This window comes from Physella acuta, unplaced genomic scaffold (assembly GCF_028476545.2).
Source record: "Physella acuta isolate Inbredline_101_S28 unplaced genomic scaffold, ASM2847654v3 ptg001231l, whole genome shotgun sequence".
Classification (NCBI taxonomy): domain Eukaryota; kingdom Metazoa; phylum Mollusca; class Gastropoda; family Physidae; genus Physella; species Physella acuta.
In genome coordinates, this window is record NW_026732747.1 from 276,299 (window position 1) to 298,848 (window position 22,550).

The 22,550-nt window shown below is 42.3% G+C and overlaps 1 protein-coding gene across 1 annotated transcript; it reads right to left on the minus strand.

Annotated features, from left to right (window-relative positions):
* Positions 1–1,181: 1,181 nt before the first annotated feature.
* Positions 1,182–22,014, minus strand: LOC131957287 (uncharacterized). The gene is made up of 8 exons (XM_059322011.1): positions 21,935–22,014; positions 18,571–18,724; positions 17,088–17,274; positions 15,934–16,042; positions 12,223–12,325; positions 10,957–11,745; positions 9,965–9,998; positions 1,182–9,146 (listed from the first exon to the last, which is right to left on the minus strand). Exons 2-8 carry the CDS (start codon positions 18,581–18,583, stop codon positions 1,652–1,654), a joined length of 8,730 nt encoding a protein of 2,909 aa, XP_059177994.1. The 5' UTR covers positions 18,584–18,724; positions 21,935–22,014; the 3' UTR covers positions 1,182–1,651.
* Positions 22,015–22,550: the final 536 nt, after the last annotated feature.

Below are 22,550 nucleotides of genomic sequence, written 5' to 3' on the forward strand. Positions count from 1 at the left end.
CCGACCCAGAGGCGTAGCGACCCTACCCGGCGCCCGGAGACAAACTTTTCGATGTGCACCCACCCCTCAAGATTTCGATTTGCACCCCCCCTCAAACTTTCGATTTTGTACCCCCCTCCCTCAAGATTTCGATTTGCACCCCCCACTCAAACTTTCGATTTGTACCCCCCCCCCTCAAGATTTCGATTTACACCCCCCCCCCCCTCAGACTTTCGATTTGCACCCCCCCTCAACCTTTCAATTTATTTTCCCAACCCATTTTGGCGCCCCCTAAGGTCGGCGCCCGGGGAAATATGTCTCCCCCGCCCCCCCCCCCTGCCCCCCCCCCCCCCCCCCCCCCCACTGCCCTGACCCTCTCACATATAAACAAAGACACTTCAAGAAACAAAACACCGATTCGGCCAAGTAGAACTTTTAAAAGGGAGAATACTCCTAATAAAGAGATTCAAAGTTGCTTCCCTTCTGTTAAAAATCGAGCCACTGGAAACGCTCTGCTTATCAAGATTTGGACCATCAAACAAATATATTTGCCGTTGTGAATGAACAACATCACGTGCTGCATCGTTCATCTTGGTCTATGTCAGTGGCGTAGCGAGGTCGGGTGTCACCCCCCAGAGGCGTAGCGACCCTTCCCGGGGACAAGTTTTCGATTTGCACTCCCCCCCTCAAACTTTCGATTTGCACCCCCCCTCAAGTTTTCGATTTGCACCCCCCCCCCGCCATCTCTATATATTTTTCTATTTTTTGCCTTGGTGTCACCCGGTGCGGTCCGCACCACCCCCCCTCGCTACGCCCCTGATCTGTGGTCAGAATATCATCTAGCACTTCTAATTGCTGCCTTGTTAAAATAAACCATTTATTTAAGTTAGTGTAAGCTGCACTTTTGATGAGTGTAATTAAGCTAAATGAAAATATATGCAGCATATCACGAGTGCTGTCGGTCTCATTAAAGTTTATTCACACTCTAAACAAATTGTAAATTCAGCTTACTTAATAATTAACTTTAGCAAACGATTTTTTTTACTAGTTCGTAATAATCCACCTGTTTCTTTCCTGGTCAGGCATTCGCCATTTTTTGGGCTGAAACCCATTATCATTTAAGATCGTTAGATGAATAAAACAGACATTCTAACAACAATAGTGTTTGTATATTCTAAATGTAAACATAACAGGCTTTGTTATCAATTTATAACTTTATTGTTATGAATAAATATGAGCAATAGATCTATACAACATTAAAAATAAAGATAATCTGTAAAATAAAACTTAAAATGTCCTTGTTAAATATTTCCTAAAAAACACATGTTTATAAAAATATCAAATATAATGAGGCAGTTGTGTAAATATAAGCAAGCGTATGTAATCAATGTGATTCGTCGGTCAAAATTAGCGAAGTCACTTAAGTCATTAGTAGCTCAAAACATTAGTCAGGGAGTCCCAATACAAAGTCATTGTATATCTAAACAATACAAAGTCATTGCATATCTAAGCAATACAAATTCATTGTATATCTAAGCAATACAAAGTCATTGTATATCTAAGCAATACAAAGTCATTGTATATCTAAACAATACAAAGTCATTGCATATCTAAACAATACAAAGTCATTGTATATCTAAACAAAGATTGACGAACATTGTTCAAACACCATTCATGATTCGTCTTTTTGAAATTTGGCAATGATGCCGGTGACGTCAGAGGATTTACGTAACGTGATCCTCATGTGATCGTGCTGAGTGGAACCCAGGTCGTCGCCCAACCCCGTTTCCCGAAGTTTCATCAGGATGTGACGTACCCCAGGCCCAAACGTCTCCGCGGCTGCCTCGTGATTCCTAGTGTCCTTGACCCCTATCTTTTGCTGACTGCTGCAGCTGTACGTCTCATCAGTCGCGCTATCCGCGGTGCTGTCTAGCGCCCAGGGCAGCCCTCGGTGGACCAGGTTCGAAAACGTGTTGTCCTTGTCGTCGTCGTTGTAGTAGACACCACAGAACTCGCCGGTTTTAGTGCCGGCTGAGCTGGGGGAATCGTTAGTTTGAGGGGTCCGGAAACCTGGAGCTGTCTTAAAGCCTTCATGCTTAGGATTATCTCTCGGCGTCGCTACGGCAGAGAACTGGTCGTTGGACGTATTGGGATCAGGGGTTGGAGGATCAAACTCTGAACGTAGAAACAAGTTGAATTTATTTTCCGAGGTGTTTTGCGAACTGCCTGTGGTTTGGTAGCTGGGTGGTTGTGGCTTGACTACCGCGGCTCGTCTCTTAAGGACAGGCGTTTCATCCAGGTGACCAACAGGGGGGAGGTTTTTGGTAAAAGTGCTCGCCGGTTGGGTTTTTTGGTTGACGTCGTTCAGCTTCTTCTCATTCTGATGGTGGGGCGGCTGATGCTTCACGTCGTACCTGTGCTCGTTGAGGACCTGATTGCTCACGACTGTGGGGGTTCTAGAACCGACGGGGGTTGAATCTCCGACAGTCCGACACGACACAGGACAGGTGGCGGTGGACGGGGTATCGGGGTGTACCTGCTCACCTTTTTGCTGCGCGCCGTCTTTACACCGAGGCTGGACGTAGTAGCTGAGTTCATCTGTCGGCGACCCCGTGTTCTCGATATAGCTCAGCTCTCCGTTTTCTTTCCCTGAGGAACTAGTCGATCGGTCAGAGATGACAAAATTGTTCGGGTCGGAAGTTTCGATGAACCATTCAACAAAAGAAAACAAAGGAACCTTCGGCAGGCTATGGACCAACTCGCCGACAAGTTTAGGCGTACTGCTGAGTGGGGCGTTTTCTACTTTTGATATCTTAGTCGGCGGGGAGTTCTTTTCTTTCATTCTTCCACGCTTGAGGGCGTTTTGGGCACTGTTACTCACGCTTGAAGTATGCACACTGGAAGGCCTCCCTGGAATGTTCTCGATCTCACTGACTGGATCTTCAATGACCGAAGCACTCCGTTCTAATCTCGAAAACTCTTCCCGTTTCTTGACGCTGTCGTTTTTTCTTACAACAGTACTGAAGTTGGTTCTAGCCTTAATGTTATTCGATGAATTCCCCGCACGTTCCTTGTCTTCCTCGTAGGGTGTTTTATTTATAACAGGTTTTGGCAGATTCAACTTCGTCTCATTCGTGTGTTTGGCAACTTCCTTAGGCCTACAACCCCCAGTGGGGATTTCTGTCTTTGTATTCTGTTTGTTGCCCTGATCAAACGCAGTGAAACGGAATCCTGTGAGCGGTACGACTTTCTCTACAACCGGTGTTGGCCGCTCCACAACCGGTGCTAGCCGCTCTACAACCGGCACTGGCCGCTCCACGACCGGTACTGGCCGCTCCACGACGCTATTCGACTCTGACGCAGACCACATGGCGGTCGTACAGGCTCTAGAGCGTGACATCTGTAGCTCTTCCCTTATACGCAGAGCGCGTTTGACTCGCCTATCTATTTCATCAATGTTGGCGTTCTTCCAGTACGGCCGCGTCACGCAGAGTTGATTGAGCTCGGATACCTTTGTAGACGGGCCACTTTCTTCGTCAAACTTGGTAGATTCGGACAAATGAAGCACTGATGATTGTGTAGTATCCAACCCTGTATGACGGGGACTCTGGGACTCTTCTGTTTGTTGTGAAGTTGAGGGAACAGGTTCTCTTGGCACCACTTCCTGTCTCTGCTCGTCTCTACCTTTAGTCGAAATTTCTATTTTTTTAGTATCTTCACGATGCTGGCCTTTTGACTTATTGTCTATTCCTGATAGAGACACGCTGTTGAAGGTGAATCGTGGTTTACCTTGTGCTGCCCCCACACGCGAATGATCAGTCTTCTCTTTGAGCTCAGGTATTTTCACCTGTTTGATGTCTTCAGCTGCGGGTTGAACTAACGGCTGAGCTGCTCTATCTTTCAGTACAGCGTCGGGCTTTGGTTTCGTTAACACGTTTACGACGGGCTGGGATTCCGTGGTCCAATCTGACGTCATTATGTTCGAAGTATCGTTGTCTTTCGCGTAGCTTTTCATGGCGTTGGTGTCGACGCTATTGCTCGCTGTTGTCTGTTTATTGACGACACAAAAATTGTCCTGTAACCATTTCGCCACTAGCTTTGTTAGAGCATCTACGGTCGTGTTGAATGGAGAGTTGGTGCTTGGCTGCCTGTAGCGTGAAGAACGTAAGCTTTTTGAATTCCGACTGCGATCTCGCTGAAGTCTAGACACCGCATTTAAGTTCTTGCGGCGGTAGATAGGTTTACCCTTCATGAAGTATCCTCCGAGGTGGGGGCTTGTCTGGACGTCCACCCCTGTAGGAGGGGGGCTTGTCTGAACGCCCACATTCGTGCATATTTCAGACACTTCCGTTTGGGTCATGTGACTTTGTGTCAAGGGAGGCGACCAGGTAAACATTTTGGAAGATTTCATTCCGCTACTTTTTGGACAAGAGGAGACATCATTGCAAGCAGTTTCACTTTTCAAGAGCATAACACTGGAATAGCTATCTGTCCCATTATCTTGATCATTTGTGTTCAGTTGACTTAGAGGATAATTGTACGATAACTTAAATTGATTTGGTTTTAAGCCTTGCGATTCCTGACGATTATTGTCTATCAAAGTAGGCCTACTAGTTACGGCTTTTGACGAACTTTTGCTATCATTAAAAAATGAAAAAGGCACTTCATATTTATGTTGCAAGTGTGCGTCTTTTTTCTCCATTTCATATGGCTGGCGGTCAAAGGTACGACGCTGCTCCTGTGTGTACGTTTGTTTCTTTTCCCGGGTTTCAACGCGATCATAGCTAAAACCATACGGCAAGTCTTTACTTTCGTTGCTTGATTTACTTGCGTCTTTGTTAGCGAAGAAACCGTGACTGTGTACTTTGACCTGGTGTGGTACATCCCCACTACTCAACAACGGTCTAGTTTCCGTGATGGCGTTGCTGATACTCTCTAACGTGCGTGAGAGGTCACTGCTGTCGAACAACTGCGTATCCACTTTGGGGCCAACAACGTATCGCCCTTTACGGGATGGGCTGCAGTTGTTTTTGTTCTGGATAGGGTAGGTGCCTAAACCGCTGGGCGTCGTGGTGCTCTCGCTACTCGTTCTTGTCACTTTACTGTAGGGCTCATGACGGTGCTGGCGGATTTTTTTAACACGTCTGTACTTGATGTATTCATCTTTCTTTTCCGTATCCGCCCAACTCTGAATCATTCTACTTTCCACTGAGTCTTCGTGAGAGATTTTCAGAACAATCTGCGGTGTCTCTTTATGCGTTACAGTGGGCTGAACAGGGGCTTCTGGTTTTGGCTTGACCCGCAAGACTTGACAGTGTTTGTGGCTAGGCTTCTCGTAATGTTCCTCATTAGGAGAGCGAACCTCGACGCGTTTATTGCTAATTCTTGACGTGAGTTCAGACACCATGTGCCCTACTGATATCAGACTGATCGATTTCTTCGTCCCGTCGTTTGCTTGTTTCTGCCACTGTTTCGATACATTTTCCTGCTGCGAATGTTCTTTACTTTTGAAAAATTTAGAATTTGTGTGTTTAGGGATAGGCTGGTGTCGTTTCTGAGGTTTATCAATATTTTGGCCGCCTGAATCATACGTTGGCAGACAATGTCGCACGTGCGTGTTCTCGGCAGATTCCAGTTCGTATTTCTGCTCACTCGGGGAATCCTGTGACACACTATTGGAGTTGGTGATGACAGAATCTTCTCTGATATACCGTATTGTTCTCTCCGGCATCTCGTCGCGACTAAAACTACCGTACTCATAGATCGCCGGTAGATGCTGGTTTCTGTTACATGACCCGTCATTCCTAGAGTTGCTAGCGGTTCTGGCATCTGATTGTCTGTGTACAATTTGAGGTTCTGTTCTCTTAAACCCGTGCACCTCTCGTATATTTGTAGCGGGCTGATGCATGTGGTATCGGTCGGAGAGGTCCTTGTCAACGCGATCATTGGTTGTTCTTGCTGCGTGATGACTGTGAAAGTAATCGTCATGGCCATTATCAAACGTCTCAGTCCTGCTGACGCCATCTTCTAAGGTCTCTACTTCACTCATAGACTCGTCACTGAAGTAGGCTGTTGTCTTGGGTTGCATGTGGTGTTGGTGTGGCTCGGGTTGCTGATGTCTGGCTCTATCTTCAGAGTGGTTTGGTTCATTTAAATGTTTGGGTGTAGGAGGCTCGGTTTTAGACATGTGTTGAAAATGCACAGATCCAAAAACGTTTAAGTTCGATCTGTTTAGCTCGGGCTGAACAATGTTAACCCTTTGCCTGCTCTGGTCGGGTACCATCAAGGTAACTTTGTTCTGTTTTATACCATTCTGTTCAGACACGGCTTCATTTAACCTATCTTTGTTGCGTTGTGGTACAATCGTGTTGACGCGATTCTGCTTCATCACATTCTGATCAGACCCGGATTCAGTTAACCTTCGTTTATGCTGCTCTGGTACCATCATATTCACTTGATTCTGCTTCATCAAATTCTTATCAGACCCGGAATCAGTTAACCTTCGTTTATGCTGCTCTGGTACCATCATATTCACTTGATTCTGCTTCATCACATTCTGATCAGACCCGGATTCAGTTAACCTTCGTTTATGCTGCTCTGGTACCATCATATTCACTTGATTCTGCTTCATCAAATTCTTATCAGACCCGGAATCAGTTAACCTTCGTTTATGCTGCTCTGGTACCATCATATTCACTTGATTCTGCTTCATCACATTCTTATCAGACCCGGATTCAGTTAACCTTCGTTTATGCTGCTCTGGTACCATCATATTCACTCGTTTCTGTTTCATCACATTCTGATCAGACTCGGCGTCATCAACTTTCTGTTTATTCTGTTCTTGGTCGAGCAAGGTCGTCTTTGTTTTATTCTGTCCGAATTTGAAAACAAATTTATGTTCGTTTTGGACGGGATGATTCAGAACGAATCTTGTAGTCTCAGGCTGATCTTTTCTCTGGCAAATTTTTTTTTCCTTAGGCTGTTGTACCTCGCAAGGACGATCTGGTTCATGGCGCTCTGAAGACGGCACGCGAAAAACACCAGCTGTTGGACAAGTAGGTCTAACCAAAGTGTCATTTTTAACTTGCTGTGAATCTCTAGGAAGAGGCCTCCTGCTACCTACAGCTTTCTCAACATTAGCTCCGCTGTCGTGATGGAACTTGGAGCTATCGATATACTGACTGGTAAACGATTGGTCTTCGTTCTTACATTTACGACAGAGCGGCAGAGGCTCTTCTTTTTTTGTTTTGTGAATAGGGGTGACGGAAGTTTTCTCCCTATTAATGTTATCCCGCATCTCTTTGGCTGGATTCTTTATCTTCTGTATCTCAAGTTGTGGAATGCTGGTACTGTCAGCTCCATCTGCCTGAGCAGCAGTTGGTAGCTTAAGTCCAATAGTCTCAAGCCAGCGTGTACTGTTATTGGCCTTGAAGAAATTGATGCCTTTGTTTTCAAACTGACCCGACTTCGGTGTTTTCTTAGATTCGTTTACATTGATGAAAGGTTGCGTCCAAGATTTTTCGTTAAACGCGAATGAGTTTTCGTTTCGTTTCTTTGGTGAAGCCAAGAATTGACCATTGCACTTTTTTGAAGACGAATCGTACTGGACTTTGCCTTGACTTGACTTCGCGATGTCTAAATTATTTCTGTTCATTTCTATAACTGTGTCACTCGTTATCGGCTGTTGTGTCATTTGAGATTTGTTGGTAAAATCGAAAACATTTTTACTTTTCTTATGTGAAGATTCCCTGTTAACATCTGTCTGTGGATGAGCATTGACAATGGGTCTACTAGTTTTACAATTCAATGGACACTTATCATGATTTGTTTCCACAGCGTTGTCAGATTTTACTTCATTTAATTGAAATCTTATGTAGTTTGTGTTATTAAGCTCAGAGCTCCCGCGTCGAAAAAGTTTCGGAAAAGAGTAAAGGTTCAACACTTGCCTTTTCTTCTCATCGCTGTCGTCTAACCCGAACCCCATAGCCTTCCCGGTAAAACTACTTTGGTCATTACTGCTCGTCCCTCGCTCACCTAGAAACTTCGTATTGTGCCGGCCTATGTTTTCGTTGGCGTCGTTGGCTTGACTACGAGACAAGCTTGGGGGATACATACACTGCAGGCTCTCCAAGTTAGACGTCATTTGGGAATCGCTCTTAACCAGGTCATTTTTGGAATCTGACGTCCGTGTACCACTACACCGGATATAGCTTTCAAACTCCCTGCCGATGGAATCCTTGCTCTCTTCGTCAGACACAAATTCTTCCTCGACATAACATTGACTCGCCCGTGAGTCCGCGACACGGCTGAACTGGTTCGTATTTCTGTACGAGCGAAACGCTCCTTGTCCTCTTAAAGAACTTAGAACCGGCGTTGCAGTCTTTCGGATATTGCAACTCTCCCGGCTGTACTCCTCGGAATTGACGATCGACGCCGTGGGTTTGATAGGCTCAACGATTTTTAAGATTCCTCTGTTTTGTCTGGCAGGGTACGACTGAACAGCTATGTAATCCTGAGACACGGCATAATGCGGAGTGCATTTATTCGTTGAGATATCGCATGGCAGCTGATTCCCTTTCGCCTTCTTTTTCTTCTTCGGCTTTTGAACTGTGGTCTCCGTTTTACACATAGTGAAGATGGCTTTTTTCGGTGAAGTATTATCCACTTTTTTCAAAACTTTGGGATGCGCCGTCTCGGTAGTGCTGTAGAAAGCGGACCAGTTCGTCTTGACCTTAATCCTCCCGTTTTTGTCTTGAGATATCGCATTAAACCTGTTCGGTCTATTGTTCTGCAAATAACTGAAATCCGGGATGAAATTTTTATGCTTTATGGGACTTGACAGCGTATGTTTCTCAACAACATTTTTACCGTGAGTTACTTTCACCTGTTTCAGCTTCATCGATTCCTTTTTTGACGGGCTAACAGAACACTGTTTGGTCGACTGAGACATTTTGGTTTGAGGGCTGAAGGTCTTGTGTGTTTTAAAACCAGCAAAAACTCGCGGGCTGTAAGATTTTGAGAAGGTCTCTTCATTGATGTGGTGGTACTGTACTGTAGGCATGTCGTGGATAGGACTGGACACGCGGGCGGGTTTCTTCCTGCCAGAGCTAACGCTCCGTCGTGCTTTCAGCTTGTTGGGTTTGGGTACCACTAGTCTGCCAAGGCATCTGTACAATACATTTGAAAACAACATTTTTGATCTTATTTTTATGTTAGTGTTTCTTTCAGACTTTTTTCTCCGTGGGGGGGGGGGGGGGGGGAGGGGGTGTTACTTGAAATTTTCGGACCGGACTAAATTTTTCGGGGAGGGGGGGGGGCGGCACTTGTAAAAGTATATATTTTCTATATAAATTATATTTCGTTCGGGGGGGGGGGGGGGGTAAGACGTTTTTCGGTAGGGGAGGGTGAAGCCCCCCGGAAGAGATGCCTGGAAGAAACTCTGTTTTTTTTGCATAGAAAGCATATTTGTAAATATTCTTTATTTATAGTTTTTCTCATGTAAAATCAGCTACTAAACACACAACAATAGTTTAGAGTAAGTAAGTATCAGGACGCAGTGCTGACCACAGTATTCGTTTAAGTACCGATGTAACAATAATTACTGAAGTCTAACATCATCAGCCGTAAGGATTATTGGTAATAAAGTAAAGTTTCCCTTTCAAACCTGACGGTCTATGGGGCAAGCCAAGTGGAGTTCACTTGTTTCTGTGACCTCGGCATATGAAGCGATAGTGTGATCAGCACTATGCCCAGCCGCCTTTACTTTCCCTAACGTGAGTTAGGTACCCATCAGAGTTGGGTGGACTCAGGGACGGTCTACTGACTTGAACCCGGATTCGAACTCGAGACTTACGGGTTAGCAGTCCAGCTCTCTACCGCTAGACCACTAATAATAATAATAATTAAGTATTTAATTTAGCGAATTTTACTTCATCGTCTCTCGTGGAATGTCTGAAATAAGGAATTGATTTGTTACGTCACTTACGCGGCCTTGCTGTCACTTTTAGATCTCGCTTTTTCTGTAGAAATAAAAAAAAATTGCAAGATAGTTTTGTGGAATTGAATGGTTGCAGGTTTGACTGAGGTCAATACTTTAAATGGAGAATGTGAGATGGGGGGGGGGGGGAACGGACGGACGGGGACTGCTTAATGGATACAATTTCATATATATATATATATATATATATATATATATATATATATATATATATATATATATATATATATATATATATATATAATTTGTTTCTGTCTATACGTCAGCATTACTACTTACATCCATTAATGATTAAGCCTTAACGGTATAGTAGTTTTTAAATCAATAATTACGTTGCTATATTTTAAACTGAATAGTGCCTAAGATTGAATCATGACGAAGCGTGTGCTGTGTTTGTGTAAGGTATCACCCCCCCCCCCCCAATCTTCAGCAAGAAATACACTTATTATTTGTTGTTTTTTTTGTCTATAATTCAAAATTTCTACTTACACCCATTACAGATTAAGATTGAACTGTATTGTAATTTTTAAATCAATGATTAGGTTGCTATATTTTTAATTGAATCAACATGAAATAAAACAAAATAGTAAGTTTGGAAAAAAAAAAGGTATACTTAAGCAATGCATAAACTCATCGACAAAGATGTTTGAATTCTCACTGGAACAAATAATCAGAAAGAAACCCCGAACAAGGGTACATACCAGTCACGTTGGCAGGGGAGGGGTTAGGGGGGGTCATAACCCCCCCCCTCGGTATATATATATATAAAGTATGAGGGGGTGCAAATCGAAAGTTTGAGGGGGGGTGGGGGTGGGTGGGGTGCAAATCGAAAGTTTGAGGGGGGGGGGGTGCAAATCGAAAGTTAGAGGGGGGGGGGTGGTGCAAATCGAAAGTTTGTCCCCGGGTAAAAATTGGAACCCCCCCTTGAGACCATCCTGGCTACGCCACTGGTACACACAATCAACATCTTCCCACTTTACCTTTGGGCGACGCTGAGGTGTATCCCCTCTGCTTGATGCGTTTGGCTTTGATCTGTTTCACACGGTGCGAGGAGGTGCCGCGGCTAGTCGTCACACACGACAGGGATACCGTCTCCGTGCTCAGGTAGGTCTCCTGGTGCTTGGCTGATGCCCTTTCAACCACATCGTTTGTTTTGACAATCTCCAGGGGCTTCTTTGTACTCTCTACGGGCTCCTTGTTGATTTCCACGGTCATCTTCGGACTCTCCGTTTGTTCTCTGGTAATCTCCTTTGACTTCTTGTAAGTATCAACGGGCTCTTTAAGACTTTGAACCTGCTTCTTAGGACTGTCATGGGGCTCCTTGGTATTCGTGGGATTCTTAGGACTCCCCATGGGTTCATTTAGATTTAAAGCAGGCTCCTTGGGGGTCTCATTTGGCACCTTGGTAATCACCACGAGTTTCTTGGGACTCTCATGGGTCTTTTTGTGATTTTCGGCTGGCACTTTATGACTCTCGATGTGCGGTTTGGGTCTCTCCACAGGTTCATTGGGTCTCTCCGCAGGCTCGGGTCTCTCCACTGTCTCATTCGGTCTCTCTACTGTCTCATTCGGTCTCTCTACTGTCTCATTCGGTCTCTCCACTGTGTCATCCAGTCTCTCCGCGGGCTCCTTAGGTCTCTCCACGGGCTCATTTTTTCTCTCATCCGGCCTCTTGTGACTCTCACAGGGCACCTTTGGTCGCTCGACAGTAGCTTCCACTTGATGGCTAAGTGAGTCCCATCTCCTTGGGGGCTCAAGTCTGGATGTTGCTAAAAATAGACATATATATATATATATATATATATATATATATATATATATATATATATATATATATATATATATATATATATATATATATATATATACATACATATATATATGTATGTAAGTATATATATATATATATATATATATATATATATATATATATATATATATATATATATATATATATATATATATATATATATATATATATATATATATATATATGTATATATATATATATATATATATATTCATTTATTTATTTATATATATTTTTTAAAAAAATTTTTAAATAATTAATTTATGTATTTATGTATTTAGTTTTATAAACTTAGTGTCCCAGAAATGTAATATTAGATCGTGTTGTCAACAGAATCAACCACATCAAGTTTTGTCCAATAACTCAAACTTCGTATTGATTTATAAGAACTTTTAAGTAACAAGACGTAAGTGTGAGTATTAAGTGTAATAGTTACATGGTTGGTCGACATCAGCATCTGACTGTTCTGTGGTGGCGGGCTCGGTCTCTACTATAATCGGCGGCTGTGGAACTGTGGGCGGCACCTTCTTAGACCCAGCCTGAAAGACAGTTATCGATTGTCACGAGAATGCCCTCTAATTGGAGAGGTTCTATAATTTTGCATAATATCATCTTTATAGATAGTCATATCAATATCAGGATATATAATATTTATATATGCACCCATGACACAGTGGCCACTGGCTGAAAACCTCTGACAATAGAGATATTGGCCAACCACTTCAAACTGCTATTTGTAGAACTACGGGTGGGGTGGGGGGGATAATTTAGTTCGATGTTATATAACTCGGCTTTCAATTGTTTATATTTTATTCTTGCACGATTAACTGCTATTTTAAATGGTTGGGAGTGAATACAATTGTACGGTAACCGCGATTCCCCAGTGTTACTTGATTTAAGTAATGTAGTCCACAATATATTTTGAACCCTTGCTCTTAGTTCATTCAGCCGTGAAAAACAGTTCACCGTTGTAAACAAGCTGATTAAAAGTGATCGCTGCTACTTAATCATGTTATCTCCCTTTTCTTTTGAAATAGTTAAATTAATTTTAATGACTAATTTAACATTCGATTTTCATTACAAATGTTGTGTTGCGATATTGTAGAAAATGCACTTTCAACCTGAGCAATCAAAGATGTACTTCAAATTTGCATTTATAATTTTTTACCATTTTAAAAAGAAAGAGATAATCAACCTACACCAAAGATTCACTCAAAACAATTATATTCCTACTGTGTGTTGCTGAGACGGCGTTGTATTCTATTCAGTTTTGCATTCAGTTTATTAAAATCTGTGCTACTGTAGTTAAGTAACGCTTTTAGCACTAATAAAAAAACTGCTTCAGAGTTTAAATAATGAACATGGTCTAACAGCAAAAATGTGCACAGGAATATCACAAGTACAAAACAAGATCTAGCTGTTTTTACACCGAGAATACTCCAAAAGTAAAACGTGTTACTTTGTTTTTAAAAAAACCGATAATTAAAAAGTTTAGTTTAATGAAAGGGGGTATTGATATATGACATTTGGTATTTATACCTCATCCATCACTAAAATAATAGTCACACATTTCTCGCGGCAACAAGAACTCGTCCAAAAAAAAAAACAACTCTTAACCAAGCATTTTTCATTTGAATCTGGTTCGCGATCAATTTAGTTCTAAAAATATGCCTAAAAGACAGCTTCGGTGTGTCTTAGGTTATTATTTAGCGAGACAGCTGTCTGCTGCATGACTTGGAAGTACACAAGGCAAATTTCTGCTGTATGACATCTCATGTCAACAAGATAGTTGGTCGTTGTATGACATCAGATGTCAACAAGACGGTTGTCTGCTGCATGACTTAGAAGTACACAAGACAAATATCTGTTGTATGACATCTCATGTCAACATGACAGTTGTACGTTGTATGACATCAGATGTCCACACTACAGTTGTACGTTGTATGACATCAGATGTCTACATGACAGTTGTACGTTGTATGACATCAGATGTCCACACTACAGTTGTACGTTGTATGACATCAGATGTCTACATGACAGTTGTACGTTGTATGACATCAGATGTCTACATGACAGTTGTTTGTTGTATGACATCAGATGTCAACAAGATAACTATCTACTTTAGGACAACGTCTGTTTAAAAATAGCAATCTGCTTTATGACATCCAGTAACGACAAGACACCTGTCTACTCCTATGTCTACAAGACAGACAGCTGTCTACTCTATGAGATCCAATGTCTACAAGACAGACAACTGTCTACTCTATGAGATCCAATGTCTACAAGATAGACAGCTGTCTAGTCTATGAGATCCAATGTCTACAGAACAGACAGCTGTCTGCTCTATGAGATCCAATGTCTACAAGACAGACAACTGTCTACTCTATGAGATCCAATGTCTACAAGACAGACAGCTGTCTGCTCCAATGTCTACAAGACAGACAACTGTCTGCTCTATGAGATCCAATGTCTACAAGACAGACAACTGTCTGCTCTAAGAGATCCAATGTCTACAGGACAGACAACTGTCTGCCCTATGCGATCCAATGTCTACAAGACAGAAAGCTGTCTGCTCCAATGTCTACAAGACAGACAACTGTCTGCTCTATGAGATCCAATGTCTACAAGACAGACAACTGTCTGCTCTATGAGATCCAATGTCTACAAGACAGACAGCTGTCTGCTCTATGAGATCCAATGTCTACAAGACAGACAACTGTCTGCTCTATGAGATCCAATGTCTACAAGACAGACAACTGTCTGCTCTATGAGATCCAATGTCTACAAGACAGACAACTGTCTACTCTATGAGATCCAATGTCTACAAGACAGACAGCTGTCTGCTCCAATGTCTACAAGACAGACAGCTGTCTGCCCTATGAGATCCAATGTCTACAAGACAGACAACTGTCTGCTCTATGAGATCCAATGTCTACAAGACAGACAGCTGTCTGCCCTATGCGATCCAATGTCTACAAGACAGACAGCTGTCTGCTCCAATGTCCACAAGACAGACAGCTGTCTGCCCTATGAGATCCAATGTCTACAAGACAGACAACTGTCTGCTCTATGAGATCCAATGTCTACAAGACAGACAGCTGTCTGCCCTATGCGATCCAATGTCTACAAGACAGAAAGCTGTCTGCTCCAATGTCTACAAGACAGACAACTGTCTGCTCTATGAGATCCAATGTCTACAAGACAGACAACTGTCTTCTCCAATGTCTACAATACAGACAGCTGTCTGCTCTATGAGATCCAATGTCTACAAGATAGACAGCTGTCTAGTCTAAGAGATCCAATGTCTACAAGACAGACAGCTGTCTGCCCTATGAGATCCAATGTCTACAAGACAGACAACTGTCTGCTCTATGAGATCCAATGTCTACAAGACAGACAGCTGTCTCCTCTATGAGATCCAATGTCTACAAGACAGACAGTTGTCTGCTCTATGAGATCCAATGTCTACAAGACAGACAACTGTCTGCTCTATGAGATCCAATGTCTACAAGACAGACAGCTGTCTGCTCTATGAGATCCAATGTCTACAAGACAGACAGCTGTCTGCTCCAATGTCTACAAGACAGACAGCTGTCTGCCCTATGAGATCCAATGTCTACAAGACAGACAACTGTCTGCTCTATGAGATCCAATGTCTACAAGACAGACAGCTGTCTGCTCTATGAGATCCAATGTCTACAAGACAGACAGTTGTCTGCTCTATGAGATCCAATGTCTACAAGACAGACAACTGTCTGCTCTATGAGATCCAATGTCTACAAGACAGACAGCTGTCTGCTCTATGAGATCCAATGTTTACAATACAGACAGCTGTCTACTCTATGAGAACCAATGTCTACAAGAAAGCTGTCCACTCTCTGAGACCCCGGTCTACAAGACATAATCTAACTTCTGTATGAGATCCAATGTCTACAATACAGACAGCTGTCTGCCCTCAGAGATCTTATGTCAACAAGACAGCCATATGTTATACGATGTTGCTAAGAAATTCAGGCGCCTACAAGGCACCAAGATAAACCACCGTACTTCTGTGCACATATCTCGGGAAAAGCATATATCAGCGTGGTCTAGTGGTAGAGTGTACACACGCTGACCCATCTATGACTAATTCGCTACTGTGACTTACTTGTTTGGGGCGTTCCGGTATCAGAGGTACGTCTTGCGGTTTTTGTTTACGTCTGTAGCGCATATACACGTACGACACAATGGAGGCCGCGATGAACAACACCATCATCCTGTAACAACAGCAAACAATGGCACACGGGGCTTGAAAACACAGGCTACAGAAGACACTACCGACACAAGACACTCACACACAAGAAACTCCCCACACAAGAAACTCCCCACACAAGACACTTCACACACAAGGAACTTCTCACACAAGATACTCCCCACACAAGACAATCCTCACACAAGACACTTCCCACACAAGACAATCCTAACACAAGACACTTCCCACACAAGACACTCTCCACACAAGACACTCCCATATAAGACACTCCCCACACAAGAAACTCCCCACACAAGACACACCCCACACAAGACACTCCCCACACAAGACACTCCCCACACAAGACACTCCTCACACAAGACACTCCCCACACAAGACACTCCCCACACAAGACACTCCCCATATAAGACAATCCTCACACAAGACACTCCCCACACAAGACACTTCCCACACAAGACACTCCTCACACAAGACACTCCCCACACAAGACACTTCCCACACAAGACAATCCTCACACAAGACACTCCCCACACAAGACACTCCCCACACAAGACACTCCCCACATAAGACACTCCCCATATTAGACACTCCCCACACAAGACCCTCCCCACACAACACACTCTCCACACAAGACACTTGCTACACAAGACACTACCCACACAAGACACTCCCCCACACAACACACTCCCCTAACAAGACACTCCCCATAAAAGACCCTCCCCACACAACACACTCTCCACACAATACACTCCCCACACAAGACACTCCCCACACAAGACACTCCCCCACACAACACACTCCCCTAACAAGACACTCCCCATAAAAGACCCTCCCCACACAACACACTCTCCATAAAGATACTACCCACACAACACACTCCCCATATTAGACACTCCCCACACAAGTCCCTCCCCACACAACAAACTCTCCACACAAGACATTTCCTACACAAGACACTCCCCACACAAGACACTCCCCACACAAGACACTCCCCCACACAACACACTCCCCTCACAAAAAAAATCAACCAATCACACAAAACAACTTACACGGTTAGCGGCGCCAGATGCCATGCCCAAGAAAGTACCTCGTCATCGAACACAAAGGCTGGAGGCGGGGGAATTACTTCCTCCTGTTTTGCATGTGATTTCCAAATTAAGCTGTACAATAACGTTTCCAAAGTCTCAACGATAGATTCCCACCAACTACCCATGGACTCGGTCTCGTTTACAGGCTCTGAAATTCAAAGACTAATCATTAATTAATTGCATTCTTAAGTATTTAGGTCAATCTAGCTCCATTTTAGCAGATCAGTCAGAAGAATAAATTTCAGTCAAAGAGAGGTAACTGTTGTTAAACCCAGTTTGTAAAGCGATTAAAAAAAATGAAATATATTTAACACCAGCCGTGTTGAGTGGCAGAGTCTACTGTTACTAACCCGAAGTGTCAAGGGTTCAAGTCCTTAGAACGTCGTCGGGTTCACTCGGCTGGGAGGGGGTCTGTCTGGAGTTGGGGGAGTTAGAGTGGAGTTAGAGCAAGCAGGGCATTGGGCTGACCCCACTATCCCTTCATATGCGGGGGCCAGATACAGATGAACTCTACTTCATCTGTAGAACGTTTGGATAGTTCATCTTTTAACCAGATGTAGTAAAGTCACAAGACTAGTCTTGTCTTCTACAGTCTCTTTCTCAAACATCAAAATACAAACAGATTACAATTACTGCTTGAAACAAAGTACAATCAATCTACTAACTCAATACAATCGACTGCATCATAATACAATCAGATTGCAATTACTGCTTAAAACTGCAGTCAAACTGCAATAAATCTATAAACACATTACAATCACTACAACAAAATAAAATTAAACTACAGTCAAATTAAAATCGGTGTCTTAAACTACAATCAAACTACAATCAAATTATTATTACTGCTACCTGCTACACTTAAACTACAATCAAATTAAAATCACTGTCTCAAACTAAAATCATACTGCAACAAACTTCACCGAAAAAACACCAATCACCACCTCAAACACCAATCACCGACACAAACACAATTCACCGACGTAAACAACATCTACCTCGACAAAGACCGATCACCCACACAAACACCAATCACCGACACAAACACCATCTACCACCACATACACCAATCACTGACACAAACACCATCTACTACCACATACACCAATCACTGACACAAACACCACCCACCACTTCAAACACCAATCACCGACACAAACACCATCTACTATCACAAACACCATCTACCACCGCAAACACCAATCACCAACACAAACACCAATCACTAACACAAACAGCATCCACCACCACAAAACCTTCCACCACCACAAATACCATCCACCACTACAATTACCAATCATCGACACAAACACTAATCGCAGCTTCAAACACTAATAACCACCACAAACACCTGTCACTACCACAAACACCAATTACAATCTCAAACACCAAACATCGATCAACACCCCCCCCCCCCCGCCCCACCGTTGAAACACGACTGACTCACCTTCTGACGCCATGCCTACTACCTGCACCTTCCGGTGCACTGTCCCAATAGAGTAGGATCAAATCGCTGCTGTACGCCTTTTCTTTTTTCACTGACTTAAATACCTCCACATACAGATTCTCACTCTGAAGTTGCTGATGCTATTCTTTTTTATCTGCAATCGTAGAGCCGGGTTAGTGACGGCTATTAGGGGCAGATAATTTAGTATTAAACGATTTGAAACGAAGGGGAGGTAACAATTTCTGATTGATCTTTTTTTTTGTAAACGGGTGTTTGCACTGGGTGGGAGAGGAGGGTGGGCGGGAGGGGGTAGTGTTGAATTCACAAATTATGAATTGCTGATAAGCAGAAAATAAAACAACTAGATGGCGGCGTATGCTACGTCGCGGGTCAGCTCGTATAATATATACCACAACGCGCGAAGTGCGTATTCTAGAATAATTATTACTTTGGCACCAAACCTAGCCCTAACTCTAACTCTTTCCTTTAGCCTAATCCTAGTCTTGCTTCTTAACTTCGAACCTAACTACTTGGGTGTATTGAAAACTGATGTTAATTAGGATTAAGCGAACAAATCTCGAATTCATATAGTTATGATAGGTCATTTTTATGAATGCCTTTGCTTCGATGGTGTCCATGAGAGTGAAAATAGAAATACTTCAAAATACTTTATACTTTTAAGACAGGGTCCTCAAGGGAAATAGAGCTGTTGACGTGTTTCTTTGTTCTAGGCTTATTGTATCATAAGTAATCTGATTTGCGGATTTAATATTTCACACCAATGGACATAGGCATGCGGACGTTCTTCAATCAAGTACCTGTAAGGCTGTAAGGGCTAAGTAGGTTCAGGCTTGTTCACTCATTAGGTTACGTACTATAAATTAGAGATGGATGTGCTAATGAATGAATTAGTACTACAGTTAAGTACCCATTAGAGCTGAATTTGCTCATGGATGTGTTAGTACTTCAGTTAAGTACCCATTAGAGGTAAATTTACTCATGGATGTGTTAGTACTACAGTTAAGTACCCATTAGAGCCGAATTGGCTCATGGATGTGTTAGTACTACAGTTAAGTACCCATTAGAGCTGAGTTGGCTCATGGATATATTAGTAATACAGTCAGGAGTTCATTAAACATGAATGTACTAAGGAATATATAAGGACTACAGTTAGGTACCCATTTGAAAGGAATTAGCTCATGGTACTACAGTCAGGAGTCCATTATATATGAATGTACTAAGGGATGTATAAGTACTACAGTCAGGTACCCATTAAGAGCTGAATTGCCTCATGGTACTACAGTCAGGAGTCCATTAAACATGAATGTACTAAGGGATGTATAAGTACTACAGTCAGGTACCCATTAGAGCTGAATTTGCTCATGGTACTACAGTCAGTCCATTTTATATGAATGTACTAAAGGATGTATAAGTACTACAGTCAGGTACCCATTAGAGCTGAATTGATTAATGGTAATACACTGAGGAGTCCATTAAAAAGAAAGTACTAAGGGATGTGTCTGTATTAAAGTCAAGTACCAATTAAGGCTGAATTGCCTCATGGTACTACGGTTAGTCCATTAAACATGAATGTACTATGGGATGATGTATAAGTACTACAGTCATGTACCCATTAGAGATGAATTTACTCATGGTACTAGAGTCAGGAGTCTATTAAAGATGAATGTACTAAAGGATGTACAAGTACTACAGTCAGGTACCCATTAGAGCTGAATTTGCTCATGGTACTACAGTCATGAGTCCATTATATATGAATGTACTAAGGGATGTATAAGTACTACAGTCAGGTACCCATTAGAGCTGAATTGCCTCATGGTACTACAGTCAGTCCATTAAACATGAATGTACTAAGGGATGTATAAGTACTACAGTCAGGTACCCATTAGAACTGAATTGCCTCATGGTACTACAGTCAGTCCATTAAACATGAATGTACTAAGGGATGTATAAGTACTACAGTCAGGTACCCATTAGAGCTGAATTGCCTCATGGTACTACAGTCAGGAGTCCATTAAACATGAATGTACTAAGGGATGTATAAATACTACAGTCAGGTACCCATTAGAGCTGAATTTGCTCATGGTACTAGAGTCAGGAGTCTATTAAAGATGAATGTACTAAAGGATGTACAAGTACTACAGTCATGTACCCATTAGAGCTGAATTTGCTCATGGTACTAGAGTCAGGAGTCTATTATACATGAATGTACTAAGGGATGTATAAGTACTACAGTCAGGTACCCATTAGAGCTGAGTTGGCTCATGGTACTAGAGTCAGGAGTCTATTATACATGAATGTACTAAAGGATGTACAAGTACTACAGTCAGGTACCCATTAGAGCTGAATTTGCTCATGGTACTACAGTCATGAGTCCATTATATATGAATGTACTAAGGGATGTATAAGTACTACAGTCAGGTACCCATTAGAGCTGAGTTGGCTCATGGTACTAGAGTCAGGAGTCTATTATACATGAATGTACTAAAGGATGTACAAGTACTACAGTCAGGTACCCATTAGAGCTGAATTTGCTCATGGTACTACATTCATGAGTCCATTATATATGAATGTACTAAGGGATGTACAAGTACTACAGCCAGGTACCCATTAGAGCTGAATTGCCTCATGGTACTACAGACAGAAGTCCATTAAACATGAATGTACTAAGGGATGTATAAGTACTACATTCAGGTACACATTAGAGCTGACTGTATTAAAATATATTACAGCCAAGACTTCGAGTGATCGGAGCTGAATTCACTCAGGGATATATAAGTTCTACAGACAGGTAACTTGAAACTCTAACATAGTACCACATTTTAATCTATCGCTTCATACACATTGATCTAGATTCTAGGAGTAGAACTTTTCCCCATTGGTTAGATTTTATATCTAGACTAAGTCTAGTAGACAGTGTACATTTTTGATTCGAATAGATCTAGATCTAGACTCTAGATCTAGACTCTAGATGTAGAATCTAGATCTAGATTCTATCTCATCTGAGTGGAGCTTCTTTTATTTAAAAAAAAAAGTTACTAGTATAGATCTAGATCTTTATGTTGATCTAATCAATTCTAATCTAGACTAGAATCTAGATTCTAGATCTAGAATAATCTAGATCTAGATCTAGAATCTAGCTAAAATCTAGATCTAGATCTAGAATCTAGATCTAGATCTAGATCTAGGATTCTAGATCTAGGTCTATGTCGTTTGGGATCTTAAATGTAGATATAGATTATAGATCTATATGTATTATGTAACCTTAATAACTATTAAATAAATTATTCTAGACAATTTATATATCATACATCACTAAATAAACATTTAAAGCATTGTAACATACCAGAGAAATTGATTTTTCACATTACCAGCTTGCCGTCCTTAAATGTTGACATGGAGTTCATGTCGTAACGCTGCGTCAATGACGTCACAGACACGGTGCAGGAGAGTTTGATTTGGTTGCGCAAAACTAAACTCCAAGGTGTGCAAAACAGGGTCTAAACTTTATGGGCGCACCTCGGCAGATTAATCCATGTGTTTTAAATTTTAATAAACAACAGTCAATTAAAGAATAAAAATAAAACCCCGCTAAAAATATCCACCGTTGTGCTTTATACAAGTGTATATATTATGTGATAATGTGCATTCTAAAATTGATCCGAGGCAATACAATACGATACAATACGTTACGGTAGGTTCGGTACGGTATGGTACGGTGCAGTAGCGTAGCGAGGGGGGGGGACATATGTCCCCGGGCGCCGACCTTAGGGGGCGCGAAAATGGGTTGGAAAAATAAATTGAAAGGATGAGGGGGGTGCAAATCGAAAGTTTGAGGGGAGGGGGTGCAAATCTAAATCTTGAGGGGGGGGGGGGTGCAAATCGAAAATTTTGTCCCCGGGCGCCGGGAAGGGTCGCTACGCCTCTGGTACGGTGTACTACTCTCTAACCAGGAACAGGTA

Excerpts from the sequence above, each read along its gene's own strand:
- LOC131957287 (XM_059322011.1), bottom strand. Across the intron at positions 16,043-17,087 it reads CATCTGGCGCCGCTAACCGT|GATGATGGTGTTGTTCATCG; the intron begins GTAAGTTGTTTT and ends CTGTTGTTACAG. Across the intron at positions 9,999-10,956 it reads CACCTCAGCGTCGCCCAAAG|AAAAAGCGAGATCTAAAAGT; the intron begins GTAAAGTGGGAA and ends TTATTTCTACAG.